At 39.8% G+C, this 21614-nt stretch overlaps 1 protein-coding gene across 1 annotated transcript; it reads left to right on the forward strand.

The window, feature by feature from the left end:
• Nucleotides 1-2879: 2879 nt before the first annotated feature.
• Nucleotides 2880-11523, forward strand: tmem106ba (transmembrane protein 106Ba). The gene is made up of 8 exons (XM_029450974.1): nt 2880-3029; nt 4728-4932; nt 6662-6725; nt 6845-7004; nt 7940-8080; nt 8252-8301; nt 8390-8443; nt 9658-11523. The coding sequence occupies exons 2-8, from the start codon at nt 4740-4742 to the stop codon at nt 9776-9778; spliced, it is 783 nt and encodes a 260-aa protein (XP_029306834.1). The 5' UTR covers nt 2880-3029; nt 4728-4739; the 3' UTR covers nt 9779-11523.
• The last annotated feature ends 10091 nt before the right edge of the window (nt 11524-21614 follow it).

Genomic DNA, 21614 nt, shown 5'->3' on the forward strand with positions numbered 1-21614 from the left:
TTTCCAACCCAGTTAATGATGAAAGAGGAAGTATTCTGATCCCAAATGCTCACATCAGCAGCAGCAGATCTGCATTATAAATCATTTCCAGGATACATATTCCGGTCCTCCAGTTTCCACAACAACTTACCGTTGTTTCTTGGACATACATCTTTTAATTATTGCGAAACCCAATGGCTCATAAAACTACCATGACTGCACATTCTTAAAAACATAGTTTCTGGTGAGTTGCAAATCCGTATAAGAGGGGATATTCAGGGCCATTGCTGATGCTGTTTTCTATCATTTAGCACTGGCATCATGACAAACTTGTTGACGACGCCAAGTAGGTCATTGTTAAAGCCAACCTGTGTCAAATAGCATACGCTATTTATTTATTGTAACTAGCAGATGGTTGTTGCACACATACAATGACTCAATGAAGTGCCATGAGTTAAACAATCACTGGAAAGTAGACTTAGCAAACATTTACTTGACACAGGTCAGGTTTCAGCACAGTCGGTGCAAAAGCATTACAGGTTATTAGCTATTTGCAAAGTGTATTTTTCCCTCAGCTTACCAGGTTTTGAATTATTCAAAGTGTTTCTTCTGAAATCAAACAGAGATTAAATGGATTAGAATACATCTATTATCACTATAATTTGATGTTTGCTAGCAGGCATTAATGACCATGTTGTTGTTGTTGTCAGGAGGGTTCACTGCCTGAGCGCTGCTGAGTCATGCAGCACTCACACATGGCAGCACACTGCCATCATCTGGCTCATTGAGAGCACATCCCAACTCTACCAGTGACCAAGAACGATCACTTGATGTGTTCAATTTAATTGTTGGCCTCCATACTTTTATTTGGGTTTATTTTTTAAAGAATTTATAGTAAAATACAATAATTAAAGATTTGAAGTAATCATTGTAAGTGTATTGGAAACAGGGTTACAAGCTTTTCATGAGTTGTGTGTTTTACATTTTCCAGTTCTCTTTAGTAGTTTTTTAAACTTATTATCTTAACAAGTGTTCAACTCATTAAAATAATCTTGAATAAAATGTCTTTTAGTAGATAAGTCATTCTTGTGAGAAAAATGCACCTGCTCCTTATACATATATATATATACATATATATATATATTATATATATATATATATATATATATATACATATACATATATATATATATATATATATATATATATATATATATATATATATATATATATATATATATATAGTTAAAATAGTAAAGGCTAAAACATTTTTAAATAAAGTGTTTACAATATATGCATTGCTCTTGTCATCTGTGTTTTCTTCTGAGACACAGTCTCCACTAGGAAACATCTGTTTCAAGTAGCTTAACAGAATAATGTGGTAAATTCTATCTTATTAAGAGCGACAATGGTTGTGATTGTGTCAAAACTTGCTCATACTTGGTGGGAACGACATGTTTCTGTCAGCTGACAACATTTTCCAGGAACTACATCTATGTTCTATATCAAGTGTGCTGTCTGGTTCAACTTATATGGGATACGTTTCCAAACACTGGCTGTGATGCCAGTCTAATTTTGGACTCAATACTGTTTTAACAGTATACTAAATATCATGTCTGCTGTTCATAATGCTTTGTCTTGTTTCAGATTCTTGTGTTTTAAAATGTATTTTGTGGGCTCCCAAGTGGCCCACCCAGCTGAGCCGGCGGCCCATGTGCTGGGGCTGGGTCCAAGCCGCAGACGCCCGGGTTGGGATCCGACCTGGAGCCCTTTGTTGAATGTCTCAATCTCTCTCCGCCTTTCCTGTCTATCTTCGGCTGTACTATAATTGTTTTAAGTATTTGGTTGGCTAATTAAAACGAGATCAGCATCTAAATTTGATTTCATTACAAAAGTAAATTATTTTATCTCGGGAACAAATCTGCATTTTCTGTTTGTTTTGTTAAGCTATTAGTGATGTATTTTGCCACTGGTGCTGATTGAAATGAATTTATGAATATTGCTACAGTAGAATGTCTCTGTAGGCTTGAAATATGTCTGTATTCAAAAGGCACCATTTCTCAATCTTGTCAACAGAACACAGAAGTGATTTCTGTATTTAATAACAGGTCAAATGTTCTATATTTCTTGTTTTCTTTAATGATAATGATCTTGGTTAAGGTTGACTGGTTTCCCTAAAGGCACATGATTGTACAACATCATCTGCGTCTGTGGACCTGTAATACACAATTGTACATTTACAGTGACTTAATTGTATTTTATGGTTATTAGTGTATTACATAGAATGACCATAACCCTCTTATGATATGTCTACAGGGTGTATGTGGGAAACATTGGGATTTTACAGTGACCTTTAACATACAATGTGAGTTACTTGTGTATCTATTTTACCTACACTTTTAAGCAGTAGTGGAATGTAACTAATTAACCTACATTTATTTGACTTAAGTACAATTTTGAGGTACTTGTACTTTACTTGAATATTTGTATTGTATGCTACTTTATACTTCTACTCCACTACATTGTGGAGGCAATAATTGTACTTTTTACTCCACTACATTTATTTGACAGCTATTGTTACTAGTCATTTTGCAGATCAATCAACTAATAAATGATGATGTATTATTATTGATGAAGCTACCCAGCAGTATATGAAGTAAGCTGCAACCTTTAAAGTGATGTACACTATAATGCAATGGACCATTCTACATAATGATTACTTTTACTTACAGTACTTTAAATTGTATTTTTACAATGTAGTATTTTAATTAGGTGAAATATCACCTAAGAGTAGTATTAAAGTGTGGTATTTGAGTAAAGAAAGGGAATACTTCTCCAGCACTGACTAACCGTGAATGCCCCTCTGTTTTGTAGGTGGTAGGGTCCGCACGGAGGAAACACACATGATGCGTGTCCCGACGTAAGCCAGTCCAATGAGGAGAGGAGGGAGGCGTTCCCGTGGGCTTCATTCTCCATTGGTGTGTTGAACCACAACAAACAGCGACGATACAACGAATGTCAAACAAGTAAAACACACAACAAAAAACCAGGTAAGACGTTAGCTAACGGGAAAACAACACGTAGTTTACTGAATATTTAACGGTTATGTTGACGTTGTCTATGCGGTGCGGATTGTCCTTCACAATCACTATTAATTCGCACGACGTGTTCGTTATTAAATGTCAGGATTACGCGACGAAATGAACTACTGTTTGCTGATTGTGTTGAAATCCAAATTTAAATGTGAAATATCGCTTTTGATAGCAACAATGGAGACGTTATAGCTGTGTTGCTCCGGCCGGTACGTTGTCTTCCTGGCTGAGGCTCAACGGCTCAGTAGCGGCCTGTTAACAGACACACAACAGACATCCTGAGCAACAACCTGCGGTGTGTCGGTGGCATGTGTTATAAATAGATGCATGGTGTTGTCTCGGTGCTTACTTCATGTAATACTGTCAGTTATCATCAACAGACAGTGGTGGAAGAAGTATTCAGATCCTTTACTTATGTAAAAGTACTAATACCACACTGTGGAAATACTCCACTACAAGTAAAGTCATGCATTCAACCAAGTAAAGTGAGAAAAAGTAGGCCTTAATGCAAAACCAATTTAATGTATGAAAAGTAAAAGTACTCATTGTGCAGTAAAATGTTCCCCAGCTGTGTTTTACTATTATTTCTTACACGGCTTTGTTAAATTCAAGACCCCTTGTTGGGGTTAATTTCGCAATAATGGCCTGCTCACTGTACATTATTCATTACGTATGATGTGTTTGGGTTCATATTACTGGAAGTCCTCAGATCTAGTACTTAAGTCAAAGTGGTAATACCACAATGTAGAAATACTCACTTGCAAGTAAAAGTCCTTCAATTAAAATCGTACTCACGTAAAAGTACAAAAGTATTAGCAGTATCAAAAATCTAATAGTCTATTCTTTAATTACCAATAGTAAAAGTACAATGGCCCATTTCAGATTTATATATTGTTACTGAATTATATAATGATATTATTATTATTATTGGTGATGCATTAATGTATTCATCACTTTATTGTTGCAGCTGGTAAAGGTGGAGCTCATTTTAATGACTGTATATACTGCTGGGCAGCTTAATCAATAGTAATACATCATACTGTAATAATTGATTTATATTTGGATTGACTAGTGACTAGTAACTAAAGCTGTCAAATAAATGTAGTGGACTAAAAAGTACAATATTTGCCTACAAAATCTAATCGAATTAGAGTAGAATTATTAAGTAGCAGTACATGCAAATACTCAAGTAAAGGATTTCAACATTTTACTTTTACTTATACTATTTTTCCTCAGATTTTAAGCATAATGTTCTTCATACCATGACAGTTTTTTCAAAATTACATTAAAATATATTGCCTTGCAATTGTAACCCCTGTGTCATGATACGTATTGTATCGCCAGATTCTTGACAATAGCCCTAGATAGTACTTTATATAGAGAATGAAAACAAGTACATTAAGTAAAGGTCACAGGCTGGTGTCTATTGAGCAGCACACTCCAAGTCCCAGCTGAATTATTTCTGAAGTATTAAATGATTTTTATTCATGAACAGTGCACCAGTTGAAGTTTGTTCTCCTTGAAAATGTTTCCTGGAAACCGTCCAGGTCCAATTTCACATTCAAGCTGCTGTGAGGCATGTGGTTAGTCAGCACATCCTGCTGTACCTACATACCAGTTCCCCTTTGCTCATGCTATCTTTTGTGTTGAGTACAGACAGCTGCAACTATGGGCAAGTTCCATTCTCTCTTGGCTAACCCCAAAGACGAAAGTCAGGACGCCCTGGCAGCTTCTGGAGAGTACAGAGACGGCGAGGAGGATGGAAAGAACGGAGATGTATCCCAGTTCCCCTACGTGGAGTTCACTGGACGGGACAGCGTCACATGCCCGACATGTCAGGGCACCGGCAGAATACCGCGAGGTAAAACCTTCGGTATAAATGTTACGTCTATATTCAAGGGAAGTGCCCGTTAAGCCCCTGAAAACGTAAAATATTTCTCAATAACATTAAATATTCATGACTAAATAACCTACAATCACTTCAAGTTCATAAAAAATGTATACTTAGGTATTATTTGTGTCTAATTCCAGTCTTACACTAAACAACATTCAAGCAATTACACTGTCATGAGCGTTTTGCTGACGTTGTGGCACGCTCCCTTGACCTCGATCGTTTGATCATATTGATGTATATATCATCGTAGGTTTTTAGTTTTGGTTCATGCAAATAGTATAGTTTAATGACGTGAATATTGTCAACAAATAATAACTGAGTCGTCTACAGTACCAAACAGAAGGAAACCGTATAGGATTGGAGGGACAACTCTCTGTTCTCTTGGACTGTGGAAAAGGAGGAGAAACTGGCAGAATTGAACAAGAGTGCCTCTTTTACACCGTTTTATTGGGGCAAAGACAGCAACCACATTGGGATGACAGGGCCTTTGACCATTTATTTCAGCCGCGCTTGAAGTTACGGTACATTAAAAAAAAGAAAGAAAAAAGAATCATTCATATTTCAGTAAAGATTATATCATAAGAAACTTAAAGTGCATATAAACCAGTTTAAGAATGCCAGTGTATTGTATATTTTTAAATATAGTCTGAATATAAATACACGTTTCACGCCTTTTTATGTGTGCAACTAAATTCATAAACCACCAATGTAGCAAATCTATAATAACCTACAAGAAAAATCAAGAGAAGAACAAAGAAACAACAGCAATCCAGTTAGAAATGTCATGTCATTACACTCAGTACCTGTACTTGTACCAAGAACTGATACTTCAGTGCCAAGTCAATGCCAAAATTCTGAAAACGTGATGGTACTAAGTATTTGGTACTCGAGACTAATGTCGTCCCTGGGAGGATAGAAGATGTGATGGGACGCAGTTAACTCACTATCAACACAGCCAGGGGACGCACCTCATTTGTTCCCTGATAATGCTACACTGTGAACAATAAATCTGTGTTGAAATTGGCAGGAGCAGAGCAATTTAACTTTAGCTGTTAGCAGCTGGTGAGCAGCAAAGTCCTGCTAGCGTGAAGTTCCATCAAGTTAAATTAAGATGCGTTCAAGCTCTATTCAGTCGAAAAATGACTATTATAACGTTATCATGATGTGTTCAAATCTAATCTTGTAAAATGTAGTTTTAGTGAATGAATACAGTTGTTCGAAGGAGTTTTCACAGAAATATAAAATAGATATTAGAGAAGGAATTATAACCTGTTTAACTTCCTAATAACTAGTATGCAAACAGTAATAGAGGAGTGTATGTTGAAGTACATGGGCTTCATCGTTTTATTTTAGTTTTTTACCGTGGTATCCAGAACTGTGGAATTGAACTGTTACTGTTGTCTACATTTCTGGTATTGTGACATCCCTACATCTATTTATAGCCAAGGAACTGATTCATCAATGCATAAAATTATACTGCATTACTTATTCAGCTGTTTGTTCTAGTGGTTTAAGAATAAATCCAATCATCTAGAAAAAGTATTTAAAATTTTAAGTGGGAAAAATGTAATCTGCAAGATATGGCGGTGTTTCTTCTTAGTAGGGTTGCACAACGCAAATCTTACAACATCTACTCCTTCAAACAGTAAAATGACACAGCTTTCCTTTGCTTTCCTTTCTTTGAATTATTCTACAGGTCAAGAGAATCAGCTTGTGGCTCTGATTCCATACAGCGACCAAAGGCTCAGGCCGAGCAGGACGTAAGTCTGAACTTTGTGTACTTTTTTTCAAGATGCATGATGAAAGTCAAGGAACACACAGTAGCTTTGAAATCCTCCGCTGGTTTTAGTGTCTCACTTCTCTTTTCTTTCTCACGCAGAAAGCTGTATGTCACGATATCAGTGGCACTTTGCTTGCTGCTCTCTGGCCTGGCTGTTTTCTTCCTATTTCCTCGCTCTATTGACGTCTCCTATGTGGGAGTGAAGTCCGCCTATGTCTCCTATGACCTGGACAAACGCATCGTTTATCTCAACATCACAGTAAGATTGCGTCGGCGTATTCTCCTGACTTGATGAAACCATGCAGGACAGTTTAATAATTTTGCTTGTGTTTAGGTAAAACAAAATGTTGCAGTAAGAGTACAATTTTCTCTTTTCTTGCGTCTGATTGCGGTTATCCATGTTACAAAGTATAAATGTTGCATTTCCGCCAGAACACGGTGCACAACAAAAGCAGAGAGAAAAATAAAAATGAAACTTTCATCTTCAGGTCCTGAACGATGAGATGCAGAGGCAAACTGTATTAGGGATTTAATAAGCCATTATCTTTGGGAACTCTGTGTGACACTCCTATAAATGTGCTGTAGTTACCACCCACTCTCTGAGGAAGCTAATATTTCACTGTAACTGCGTGTTAGTGCTGATTTTTGTGAATTTGTTTTTGCAATGAGGCTCATTTGCATAGAAAGGCTCCAATTTTGTGTCAAATGTATGCGTAATACCTCATTTAAAAACGTGCTAAGAGCAGAGGAGCACCAAGACACTATTTGCTTGGCAGCGCAATTAGGGATGAATATTACCCTTTGCCGATGCTTTGAGAATTACACATTTTCTTTTAGTCTTATTTGTGCAGGTTTAGTGGCCGCAGAAGTCGCGCAATCCATGAATTCTCCCCTCTGTACGTAACCAGTTAAACACAAAACGGCAGACAGACTAAGTTAGCAACTAGCTGGTGAATACTGAGGAGCATGTATCATGCTAAAGAGCCAGATACTCCCCATAGGGGTTAATGTGATAATATGTCAGTGTTGTGTGTTTACAGCTTGTTTACGTTGTCCGCAAGTGAACAAAAAGTCAGTTGCAGGTTTAAAATTTGTAAATGAGTAATACCGACAATGATTTCTTTCCCTACAAGTTAACGTGGGGGCTTTTTACATCAAACAGAGTCTCACACCTTTTATCCTTTTTCCTTGCAGAGCACTCTGAACATCACCAATAATAACTACTACACCGTATCTGTGACCAACATCACAGCACAAGTGCAGTTCTCCAAGACGGTGATAGGCAAGGCCAAGTTAAACAACAGCTCAGTGATCATACCACTAGATGAACGGCAGGTGGGTTGAAATATTGACTGTTCTCGCACACACACACACACACACACACACACACACACACACACACACACACACACACACACACACACACACACACACACACACACACACACACACACACACACACAATTTTTCTCCTCGTATGCTTTATATGAATTGTGATTATTGCAGATTGACTACACAGTTCCCACCACCATTGCTGATGAGATGAGTTACATGTTGTAAGTATCTATCGAGAAGTTACAAAGAGAAATACTGTTCATATATCATATATCATTTTAAATCTCAAACCACAATTTTATTTTACAGTGACTACTGCACCTTGCCAACCATTAAAGTTCACAACATAGTGGTCATGATGCAGTAAGTATGGCCTACTGTACATTACATCCCACATTCTAATGGTTTGAATAACATCAACTGTGTGTTATATACTGTCAATATGTATTTAGTGTTTTTATCCTTTCATACATAAATATCAATCTCAACAACTCTGTCCTCCACACACTCACATAGTTACACTCACACATACTGAAGAGCTGCCCAGAAACAACACGGGCCTTTGGGTGCCTTGCTCATTTGCACATCAACGCTCGCGTTCAAACTAATTCAGCAAACGTTTCTCCAAGGCAGAAACCATCTTTATTAGTCCACTTAATCCTCTCTGGTCTAAGACAAATAACAGCTTTCTAGCCAAGTACCATTAGACTGAATTCCAGTAAAAATGGTACCATAACGCCTACTCTTGCAATTCAGGGGTTTTATATCTAGAACATAATGCTCTAAAGACCACTTGTGAGGCTTCCGTTTAATGCACTTAGCGATAGAAGATGTGTTTATCCAACCAAAAAAAACCAGTGCTTTTGTCTGTATCTATCTGCCTCTAATCAAATAACTGCCTCTACCAGGAAAACGGAAAGAAACACAACTATAACATAGATATGGATATGCATAAAGCAAAATAATAATTATCTTTCTTTTGAATGACTGATCATTGCAGCACTGCTTACAGCAAGCCACTGCTAAGAAATTAATTCTTATAAGCTACACACCTTACTAGTTAGCAGACTAAGCTCTAATACTATAAAAAGAAGACATAGTTAACAAGCCTGCTGACTTTTCAAGATTATGAATGTCATGGTCATGAATTAATGCGGCGAAAAAACTATTACCACCATCTTACGCAGCACATCTATCGCACGTCTCTCCGTCCTGGGAGAGGGCTCCCTACTCTGTTGCTCTTTCTAAGGTTTCTTACATTTTGTCCCCATTTTTTCTTATCGTATGCTGTACAGATTGTACTGTAAAGACCGTTGAGGAAATGTTATGATATTTGGCTATATAGATAAAATTGACTTCTTTGTATCTCCTTATCTCAATTCAAGTCAACCAAAATGTTCTTCCCTCAGAGAAATATTTATTATCTCCTGAAACTCAAATCTGAACTTGTTACAGAAAGGTAGTTTCTCTTCTGCTTTTCAACGCCACTGCAGGATTTAGAGGTGACAGTCGTCCTGCACTTGTCTCACCTTGTTATCTGATGTACAGTAGTTGACTCTGTGTTTGGTTTTTTTCAGGGTGACGGTGACCACGTCTTACTTTGGCCATGCGGAGCAGGTCTCCCAGGAGATGTACCAGTATATTGACTGTGGGGGGAACACCACCTCCTTGCATGGTCATGTGCAGGTCTACCAATAAAAGAAACAAAAAGAGCCCAGGCATCAAACACTGCTGTGACTGAGGGTCTTACAGAGATAAATGGACTGACGTCCACGTATGAACAATGGAGTAATGAACAGGGACATAACTTTTCTTAAACTAGTCAGTGGCTCATACATTCTTAAATTCCCAACCACTTCCTTTTACAGGTCGAATGTGATGATCTATTTTTGGTTTGCTGCTTGTCAAACAGGCTACTAAAAGCAGACACACGTATTATGCAGGATTTGCCTCGAGGTTTGTTGTCATTTTTCTCCCTGGTGCCAACAAAATAGACGGATATAATTTAATATTCACATCACTCGTAGACATTCCCATCATGTTTTCACTGTGAGTCCTTAACAATTAAATTACTGGAAGCAGTAGTTTCAGATATGATGCACTTTAACTAGAGATGCACCAATGTACACATGATGGTTTTATGCTGTGTACGCGCGCACACACACACACACACACACACACACACACACACACACACACACACACACACATCATGTCGTGAGTTTTGATGTAAATTACATTAAATGTGTTATATAGATATGTTGCACCTGTTTTACTTTCCCTGAAGATAAAGTAGGATATACTACAATTCATTTTCACTTGGATTCTAACTGTCCAGTAACCCGGAGCACTTATAATTTGAGATTTAAGTTATTTAATAGGCAATGTTTTATTATGAACATACACATTCAACTTCAATTTTTCACTAAAGAAAAGTTACAAAAAAGTTTGTGTATGCTGTCAATTATAGTTCTTTTGAAAGAAAGAAAAAAATCGGAATTGGCAAAATAAATAGCAATTAGTGCATCTCTGACTTGAACCCGATCTAAGAATGTTAGTGCCCCCACTACTCTATACCACTTTAAATAAAAAATACAACAAGTAAGGTTCAAGAGTGAAAACCACTGAGCTGTTCCTAACGTCCTCTTTCCTTTCTCGTTTTGTTTTGTTTCATGAAGATATGATTATCTTTTTGTGTAGTGCAAGATGACGTTTTATCTTATATCATTTGTTGATTTGATTTGTTTTGGCTCAGAATTCTTTTTTTGCTTGAGTATAGGTACTATAAGTATTTTCTTATGTTTAGCGAGTAGTCACCTGAGTAATTTAATGCAAATGTGACTACTATGAAGACTGCTACATATTGTTACGAGGTTACAAAGTAACTTAGTAAAAGGGATTAAATAATAAAGTATTTTATAGGAAATGTGGGAGTGTTACAGGGGTATATAAAATACAGAACCGTAAATGTAAAATATATGCTTTCAAAACATGTTATTTTTTGGTGTGGGAGCATCTTTATTTCCATTTATTGCGGTTGTTTTTATCTCAATAATATGTTTAGGACTAGTTTTTGAGTTGACTGGAATTTAAAGTAGTTTTGAAATTACTTCCTTTTGTCACATAGTATCATTTTAGATTGGCATTTTTTAACAGATCATGAACAACTTTTGTCTGACAGAAGACACCCAAATTCCCCAAATATGAATTATTTAAAAGTTTCTGATTCATTCATTTGTGATCGCAAAGGAACTATAAAATGCATAAAGTAGGTTTTCCTGGTAGTTAATACAATTTCATCAAAAGAAAACTGTAATCCTCGATCCAACCCTTCCTGATATTTGATGATAGACAGTGTTTGTAAAAACCTCTGTTACCTCTACACAGTGGTTTTGTGTTGTTCATGCATGAAGCTGTAAATAAAATCATGCCTCATTTTGAAAGTCGTTTTAATTTCTTGAGTGTGCTTGTAATATTCTCTGTACACACCGGGTGGTGCCGAGTGGTCTGCTAAACGACAGTGTAACGGTCTTCACGTGTTCCCTGTTTATGTAGTTGTACTGCACTTGCATCGATGCACTTGGTGATCAGCGGCTCCAGACCGATGCAGCACAGCGTGAGCTTGCGACCTCTTCGAGTATAAAGCTCAATAAATGTAGTTTAAGACATCAGCCCCTCTAGATGACAAGCAGCCTACGAGGTATGTTTGTATACTGTTTGGGAAACTGCGTTGGAGTTGAATGTTATGTGTGTATATGAATGCTACATGCCACGTGCTACATGATTGTATGTGTTAGCTCGTGCTATGTGCTAAGTGTGCCGTTTATGTGATTTAGCGGCATTGATATATTGTTCACGTCTATGTTTTCTGTTTTAACCCAGTTCTCACGGGTTGGATAGGATGTTAATGGATGAGAATAAACCCCGTATTTTAAAACAAGACCTCGGCCTCGTGTTCATTAATGGAGGGAACTACAGCGAGAACTCGAGACTGCTCTGCGTGAATAGACGAGAAAAACGGCGCGCTTCGGCAGCGATCCATGGACGGCACGTGACCTCTCCGTCGCAGCGTGTGCATCTGTAGCAGCCATCTACACAGCAACACAAGACACAACTACTGGAAGGTCCAGGTGCCTTAGTGCAGTGATTTTCAACCTTTTTTGAGCCGCGGTACATTTTTTACACTTACAAAATTCTGGGGCACACCACCAACCAAAATGACACTCTAACACAGTACATACAATACATATAGTTAATAATATAGTTTCTAAATGTATTTATACTCACTTAGTGTGAAACCTGGGCCTCTTTCGATGAACACAAAATGGATATCCTGGCAGGAATGGTAGAAAGACACACACGAAGCTCTTCCTCAACAGCTCTCAGTCTCTCTCTGTTTCTCGTTTTTATCGGCAGTCAAGCTTGAGAAGCTCAGCTCACATAGATATGTGGTTGAAAACGGAGCAATTCAAAATAGCTTTGTTGGCCAGAATGGGGAACTCCTTGGCAACAGATAACCAAAAACTGTCCAAAGGAAGATCAGCAAAGTTTAGCTTTAAACCACGATCTTGTTTCAGTTCAATGAGTTCCTCTTGCTCCTTTAAAGTCATGTCCTTTCCAGCAACGGATGCTGAGCTGTATGGGTCCCTAACCCAGTCAAGGCATTCTGTGAAGGCTGAAGAGAAATAAAATGACAACTTCTCGAGAGTTTTCAAATGTGTGCCAATCACCTCGCACATTACAGCAGTGTTGCCATCATGACGTTTCTCGGTGAGCGGGAACATCTCAAGGTTGCCACGCTGCACATGTTGTTGCCAGAGCTGCACCTTTAAACGGAATCCGTTCATTTTATCAGTGCTTGTAAGCAGGTTTTCATTCTTTGCAACGAGGGCCTCACGGTGCAAAAAACAGTGCGTAACAATAACATCTGGGTTTCTTTCTTTGACCCTACTTACGAAGCCTTTGATGCGCCCGACCATGGCTGCGGCTCCATCAGTGCAGACACCTGTGCAGTTTTCCCACGTAAGCCCGCTTTTGTCAAGATATTCCGACGTGACCCGAAATATTTCCTCTCCTGATGATTTTTCTGGCAGTGCCTTGCAAAATAGGAAGTTTTCTCTAATGGTTTCTCCATCCACAAAACGCACGTTGGCCAAGAGCTGACAATGTTCACTAATATCCGTCGACTCATCAAGTTGCAAGGCAAATTTCTTACTGATGCGCATCTTTTCCAAAACAACAGTTTCGATGTCCGCAGACATGTCATCAATACGTCTGGCAATTGTGTTATCTGAGAGAGACACTTTAGCTATCTCTTTGGCCGCGTCAGGGCCGAGCATCTCATTTACAATGGCTTTACAAGCTGGCAGTATTAATGTTTCTGCCACAGTGTGGGACTTTTTTGATTTAGCTACGAGTTCAGCAACAAGGTAGCTAGCTTTGAGGGCTCTCTCGTTTAACTTTGTGGTTTTTCTAAAAAAAGTTGCCTGTTTCTCATTGTTTGTACGTAAGCGTACAAAATAGTCCATCGGCTTGTTTTGAACGGAAGGGTGTTTCGTTTGGAGATGGCGTTTAAGCTTGCTTGGCACCATGGCGCTATTGGATAGCTTCTCACCACACACCAAGCACAGCGGCGTCTGTGCTGTCGCATTCCCGGTGAAAGTAAATCCAAATGAAAGATAGCTTTCGCTGTATTGCCTCGAGCTCACCGTCTTGTCTTTTTTTCTTTTGACCACTCATACTTGGGCCTTCATCTGTGTCAGAATTTTGTCCAGGGCCCTGTTCGGCATTTGCATTTTCCCTTCTCAAAAACTTCTCCATCACTGTCACTTGCTCGTCTTGCTGAGATCCCAAACTGTCACGTGTCGTGCAGCACTAACTCTATTGTCTTTACAGGCATTTATCGCCCTCTGCTGCCACCCACTGAAATAGAAGAGTATTACATTATCTGTTACACTTTATTACAGCACAGACACCCGACAATGGTTAATTAGGTGATATTAGATAATTTCCCGCGGCACACCTGACGATCTCTCACGGCACACTAGTGTGTCGCGGCACACTGGTTGAAAATCACTGCCTTAGTGTACCCAAAGTGCCATACAAAGAGACTATGACATTTGCACTGTTTTATGTGTGCTGAAGTTATTTACTTATCCTTTCAAATTGAAGTTTAAAGTTGTTAATATTGATATTGTGTTTAAGGTATCTGTTGTAAATATTCACAGACTAAGTCACAAAGTGCATATAAGGGTGAATGTTAACTTTACATTAAAGATAACATCTAAACAGACTAACTACTTAGCTTTAGGAAATATTCAAGTTAAATCAAACTAAGTAAACAAAGTAAAAATGTCAGAGCTTGAGTTTCCTACTGAGAGTGATAAAGTGAGTATAGTTGAAGACGAGCAACCACATGCAACTGAACGTTTCCACACAAGAGCCACAAGGGAGCCAAAGAGTCCGCAAGTTAAAGGAAAAGGGCCAAGAACTGCACGATGCAAGTAAGAAGACTTGTAGACCGTTTCAGTTTGAGCTAGAAGCAAGAAGTGGAAAGATGTCACAAAGGAAGCCAAACAAGCGCTGAGTGATCAATGCTCTTAATGACCTGCTACATGAATACATCACTGAGGTAAGCAATGTCTCAATGTATGTGAGTATTGTTTATGAAGAGTTGAGACTCATTGATATTCCCGACCATGACACACGTTGCAGAGTAGACACGTGAAGCAGTAACAAAGACGATCATTAAGACTGCAAGAGACTAACTAGACACAAGAGAAGATGAAGGTAACGAGTGAAGAAAATAACAGCAGACAGAGTCTATGCAAGTTTGCTGCCTCTGACAAAGGAAGTATTAGCTCTCATGGCACCAAGTCCTCTGCTCATTCTCGTAGCAACTCGAGAGATGCATCAAGAAGTTCAATTCTCTCTTGCTTCAAAAGACAAGAAGCTGGTGCTGAAATTGCTGCAAATGAAGCCACTTTAGAAGTACTGCTATGTGAAGATGAAGATGCTCAATTAAGAGCCAAACGGGAGACAGAAAATGCTGAGCGGCAACGAGAGCTGGAAGCCAAGCGCAGACAACTAGAGCGTTTAGAGACGATAAAGAAGCTAAAGGCTGCCAAAGCGAGACATCAAATCTATGAACAGAGTGTATGCTCAGATGAAGAAATTAGCGATCTGCTCCATCAACATGTTCCTTTGGTTGTAAAAGAAGTCAAACTTAAAATCAGTCAGTTGCAACACCACTCCCCACCACAAGCTGTACCACAACAGAAGCAAGAAGACAGTACATCAGCTCTCGTCAGAGCTCTTGCAGAGTCAATCAGTGCAAGTCGTCTACCTGTACCCGTTCCTACAACGTTCAGTGGTGACCTGCTTAGGTTCAACGACTGGAAGGTCTCCTTTCATATACTCAGTGACAGGAAAAACATACCAGCTGCAGAAAAGATATACTATCTACGAAGGTATGTGGGTTGACCCGCCAAGAGAGCCATAGTGAGCTACTTCATGCTAGGCACAGATGCAACCTATCATGCTGCATGGACCATCCTTTAAGAGAGGTACGGTAATCCATTCCGCATCGCTAAGGCCTTCAGGGATAAGCTTGACGCATGGCCAGGGATAAGCTCCAAAGGCAGCGTAGAACTTCAAGAGCTCTCAGACTTCCTTTGCAGCTTGACAGAGGACTTGAGGTACTCAACGACTGCAACGAAAACCAAAAGATGCTTGCTAAACTTCCAGACTGACTGACCTCAAGTTGAAACAGAAAGGTCGTAGAAATGGAAGTACAAAATCGCACCTGCCCAACATTCAGTCAGTTTGTTAAATTTCAAACACGTGAAGCCAAAATCGCTTGTAACCCAATAACATCTCTCCATGCTCTAAAACCAAGTGAAAGCAAAAAGAACAACATTTCAAAGAACAGAGGTCCTGGAGCAAATGTATTGGATACAGAATCAGATGAAAGAGCAGATACCACAAGCTGTGTTTTCTGTGAAAGGGCAGGCCACAGTCTCCACAAATGTCGCAAATTTATGGACGAGACTATCTCTGAACAAGTAAGGTTTGTTAGAAGTTGTGCTTCAGCTGTTTAAATCTGGTCATAGCTCCAAGGAATGTAACAGAAACATATGAGAAAAGACATCCAACTTGCCTCCATGATAATCGTACCAGAGAAGAAAGAATGACAATAAAGTATGATGGCGAAAGGAAAATGGAACCGCCACAATATAGAGCAGCAAGTACACAATGTGAGGCAATATCCAATGGAGTCATTCAAAATGTTAAAGACACTCATACATCCACTATCATTCCAGTGTGGGTGTCAGCCACAAGTGAGCCACACCGTGAAATACTTGTGTATGTACTCCTCGACACACAGAGTGACACAACCTTCATCCTTGAAGAAACAGCAAAGGCTCTCCATACAAAGAACGAAGCAGTGCAGCTGAAGCTTTCCACAATGGCTTCAAGAAACACAGTTGTGTCATGTAGGAAGCTAACTGGTCTCCAAGTGAGAGGATTCTACTTGGATAGGATAATACCTCTGCCAGTAACCTACTCAAGAGAATTTATCCCTGCAAATAGACCATATTCCCACACCAGAGACTGCGAAGGTATGGACCCATCTTGAACACATCGCAGATGAGATCGCGCTTCAGCAAAGCTGTGATGTTGGCCTGCTAATTGGCTACAATTGTCCTCAAGCCCTCGTCCCAAGAGAAGTGGTGCCTGGGGAAGAAAACCAGCCCTTTGCACAGAACAGACTTGGGCTGGAGTGTTGTCGGCTTTGGCAATCCATGTCTTGATGTCAAAGATATGGTTGGAGTAAGTATCCAGTCTTCTTCAAACCTCACAAGCGAAGTGCACTGTCTGTAAAACACAGATTGAAGAAGTCTCACCTGCAGATGTCATCTAGGTGCTGGAATCTGACTTTGACGAAAGGGCTTCTGAAGAGAACCCTACAGATCACGCCTCCAGAGGTCTCACAGCACAGCAAGTTGTAACCTCAAATTGTTTCACAGGCCCAGACCTTCTTTGGCAGAAAGCTACCAGGTGGAGAAGTCAAGGTGGGAGAGATTGTGAGTAGTCAACCAGAGCTTTAAAAAAGTGTAGAGTATAAAAACAACACAGCAAATGGGAACAATTGACAAACTATTTACAAAGTAAACATTGTCCCTCCTCATTGGTTGTTTTCATCATGCCAGGCATTGTAGCAGTCCCGCCCCGTTACAAAGCACAAAGCCACATCACAGGAGGCACACTTTACTGCTGTTTTTGCGAAACACAGCCTGCACTTCAGCCGTCCAACTGTGCTGTTCCCAGCGATGTGATGTTGACTGGGTGGAGGAGGCAGCAGTACGGGTGTGGCTGCGGAAGCAGAGCCTGCCTGTGCCAGCTGCTCGGCAAGGGTCTCCCTGAAAGCCTTCTGGCTCATCGGCCTCGCACCTTTTCCAATGGCAATGGCTTTTTGTAAGAGGAAGGCATTTACAATAGCAATGTCCATGAAGTGAAAGAAAAGGTCTTGTACCACTTCTGGGTCTTGTGGAGGACCTTGTAATATCCTATCAGGGCATCTGACGGGTCCACTCCACCCATGCACCTGGATGGGCAGAAGAAGAAAAAACCACAACATTGAGAAATGTACCAAAACATAAATATATCAAGTCAACAAGTTACTACATTTCATAAGGGCATAAAACAATCTGTAGTACGTACCGGTTGTAATCCTTCACACATGGTGGCACAGAGATGTCCTTCACCGTCCACCTGCCCATCTGCACCTTTCACCCTCCTCTGCACTGTGTCCCCTGAATACGCTGTGTGGAGTGCTGAACACATGAAGACTTCCCTCGTGTCTTTCCACTGGATGAAAAGGAGGGAGTCTTTCCTCAACCAGCGTATGCTGCCACGGGGAGATTTAGAATTCAGACTGTTCTCTTTTGTCTTTGGGGAGCCAATTCTGTTGGTGCGGATGGTTCCACAAGCCCAGATCATCTTCTGGAGGAGGTCCCGGAAAAGGGTAGGACTTGTATAGAAATTATCGACATACAGCTTGTAGCCAATGCAACTGCGTGTCCACAAGCTGTGTCTATTATGTGAAAATAAAGAAATAAGTTATCTACAAAATAGACAAAAAGAATTCTTGGTACACACAGGGAAACATGGGGGTAATAACACTTCACACACACACCCTTCCCCCAGAGCTCAGCCCTAACACCTCAAGAGTCATTCAGGTGAAACAAAGGGGCAAACACCTCCCTCCCCCACACAGGTAAGTACACTCACTGGTGAGACAATAGTTTAATTTCACGTCGAAATATGTAGTTCAAATAGTTATAATACAACTCATATTACTATACATGTTGACATAGTAAAGCAACGGTAATGGAACGCACACAAGTAAGCATAACGCATGCATTTATAATGCATTTATAATGCATGCATAAACCCCCCCCCTTATCAGCCCAATCAATAGATCGCACTTTATATCTGCTAAAGCTATGTTTTCAATGTTTACGTTAAACATTTGCGCTTATGATATACCCGAACACTTTAAGACCTCACCTCACTCACAAACCACGACTTGAGCGGTGTATCTCGAGCTCTTTGAGAGTGATTTACATGGGCATGGACGAACACCCTGTCATCTCTCAGGGGTTTGGTAAGAAGACTACCAACCCAGCCAGAAACAAAGAAAGTATAAGCATCTAAGCTCTTGTATGCCTTCATTTGTGTGTTGGTTGCCCACGGCGTTTGTCAATCGGCAGTAATGACTCCAAATCCTTAATATAATCCGCCGGCTTTAGCGTGTACGGGTCACGGCTGCAAATTTGGACTTTTTCTCTGAATCTTGCCTATGCAGAGGACGCCAGAGAGTCACAATACTTTGAAGAAGTCGGAGTTGTGTTGTTGTTGGCTTTAGACTCCATTGTTGATTTGTATACCAACCAACATGGCGTCGCACGCATACGTCACACAGTTTTGTCACTTGTTTGCACACAAAAAATAACCAACAAGATAAGCATTTATAGTTCAAACTAAGCCCAAACTAACTTATTAAGTCAAAAATATATAGTAATAGGCTCACTGAGCTGTCCTCCTCTGACTCCTCCGCTGCAGACTCATCACTTGTCCGTGAGCAAAAGTCAGCAATTGACTGGATGTCCTTTAGGTCACAATTCGCAATTGTGTGGGTCAACAAACAAATTCTTCAACAGCGTAAAGTGAATCTCAAAATGCCGACTTTACGCAAGAGACGCTGCGAAAGAACAACCTCCGTTGCGCACGTGTCATGCATCTTATATATGCGGACTATCGCGTCATAGTGGCACAATTTTATGTTCAGAATTTCATTGGCTACACGACATGCCAGTCATCCGGAGACTCGGTTGCTATAGGCTCGGTCTGTAAACAAAAGAAGACGGGCTGGTACTTCCTTACTAAGTTGACACTCATTGGCTAGTGAAGGCTGTAGATAAGGAATGAGAGCTCCTATTGTCTCAAATTAAGTGGTAATCAAACGCTGAGAGTCTTGTCTCCATCTTGGAATCGTCGGAGCAGAGCTGCGTGCATGAAAATTAAAGTTTTTAGCAAGGATAAATGAAAATCACACACAGCGACTAGTGGATTAAAAAAATTGCAACAGCTGTTTATGGGCTTTTATGCCCGTTATGGTGTGGATGGACAAATATTTTTACTGGAATCGATCTATTGGAGCTTTGGAAATGACACTGGATTGTTTTTTTTTTTTTGATTTTTCAAGATTGAGGAGGCTTTATAGAAGAGTTGGCTCAAAGTTATGATTTTGCTTGCTAGTTTGAGGCGATGATTGTACCTGCTGTTGTGATTGTGATCTCAAAATCTAAATAGTGGAGATTCTAAGCGTTCTAATGATATGGGGCATGTGTAGCTAATCCAGAATCGTGAACTGTAAATAACACACAGAAAAATAAAACTCCTGCTGGGCCCGCCATTAAGAAAGGCCCATGTTTATGACACCAAGGCAAAGGACATTCACATGTGAAGCATCCAGTAGTTCTTCCAAAGGACAGTCACCTGTCAACACTACTCTGTAAGCACTATCATGAGAGAGTGTACCATCAAGGAAGAGGAATGACCATGCATGAGCTCCGATACAATGGCATACTGATCCTAGGTTGCAGCAAGTCGGTGTCATCTCATATTTACAGGTGCAACAGGTGCAGGAAGTTTAGGAGAGGCACTGAACAACAAAGGATGGCAGACCTCCCTGAAGAGCGAACGGAAGCAACCTCTGCATTCACTTACTGCGGCATGGACTGTTTGGAAGTGTACCCAGGAGAGGATGGAAGAGTATGAAGGCTCAAGTTGCTTATCAGCGACTCTACCCTCGATGAAAAGGGAAGGCGCATCTCTATACCTGTCTACCTCGAAAGGCCTATCCACAAGACTGCTTTTGCTGTTGGAAGCAGACTAAAACTCTCACTCACCCTTTACACTTCATAGGCTTATAGTTGAATACAAATTTACATTTCATGTCATATACAGAACATTTGGGTTTCTAAAAGATTTTATGGAAATCATAAGTGATGGGAGTGTAACGGTCTTCACGTGTTCCCTGTTTATGTAGTTGTACTGCACTTTAATTGTGGTTCCTACCTTTTTAAGGTACAAGTTCATAGAGGCGGAGCTAATCTGCGGTGTTTGTGTGACACGGTTTATTTAATCGATGCACTTGGTGATCACGGCTCCAGACCGATGCAGCACAGCGTGAGCTTGCGACCTCTTCGAGTATAAAGCTCAATAAATGTAGTTTAAGACATCAGCCCCTCTAGATGACAAGCAGCCTACGAGGTATGTTTGTATAATGTTTGGGAAACTGCGTTGGAGTTGAATGTTATGTGTGTATATGAATGCTACATGCCACGTGCTACATGATTGTATGTGTTTGTGCTAAGTGTTAGATGTTTGTGTGATTTAGCAGCATTGATATATTGTTCACTTCTATGTTTTCTGTTTTAACCCAGTTCTCACAGGGTTGGATAGGATGTTAATGGATGAGAATAAACCCCGTATTTTAAAACAAGACCTCGGCCTCGTGTTCATTATTGGAGGGAGCTACAGACAGTGTCACTCACCTTACTGTAGTTACTGATATTTATTTAAATACTTTCATACTTAGGAGATAATAAATGTAACCCAGCACCACCTCAATGATGTTCGACAAAGATCAACCTGCAAAACTGTCTGAACATTACTACAGTGTTTCTTATCGTGATAAAAGATGTTTGAGTAGAGTTGAGATTTATCAGGTGTGTTACCCACAATTAATAATCTAGATGGACTATCTCAATCAGAATGTTGTTGTTTACAGTATACCTCACTTCATTTAAGGGAGTAGAAATGTGATGACCATTTCTTCTGTTTGCATGCAACTAACAAGTATTTTCCCTTTTCTCATTTATCTCCCCAAATGTGTTATCAGATAATTGTTTAATGTTTAAAACTGAATCAACAAAATAGTGGGAAAAAAGTTCCCTTGTCTCAT

The sequence above is a fragment of the Cottoperca gobio genome, chromosome 16, assembly GCF_900634415.1.
Source record: "Cottoperca gobio chromosome 16, fCotGob3.1, whole genome shotgun sequence".
Taxonomy (NCBI): domain Eukaryota; kingdom Metazoa; phylum Chordata; class Actinopteri; order Perciformes; family Bovichtidae; genus Cottoperca; species Cottoperca gobio.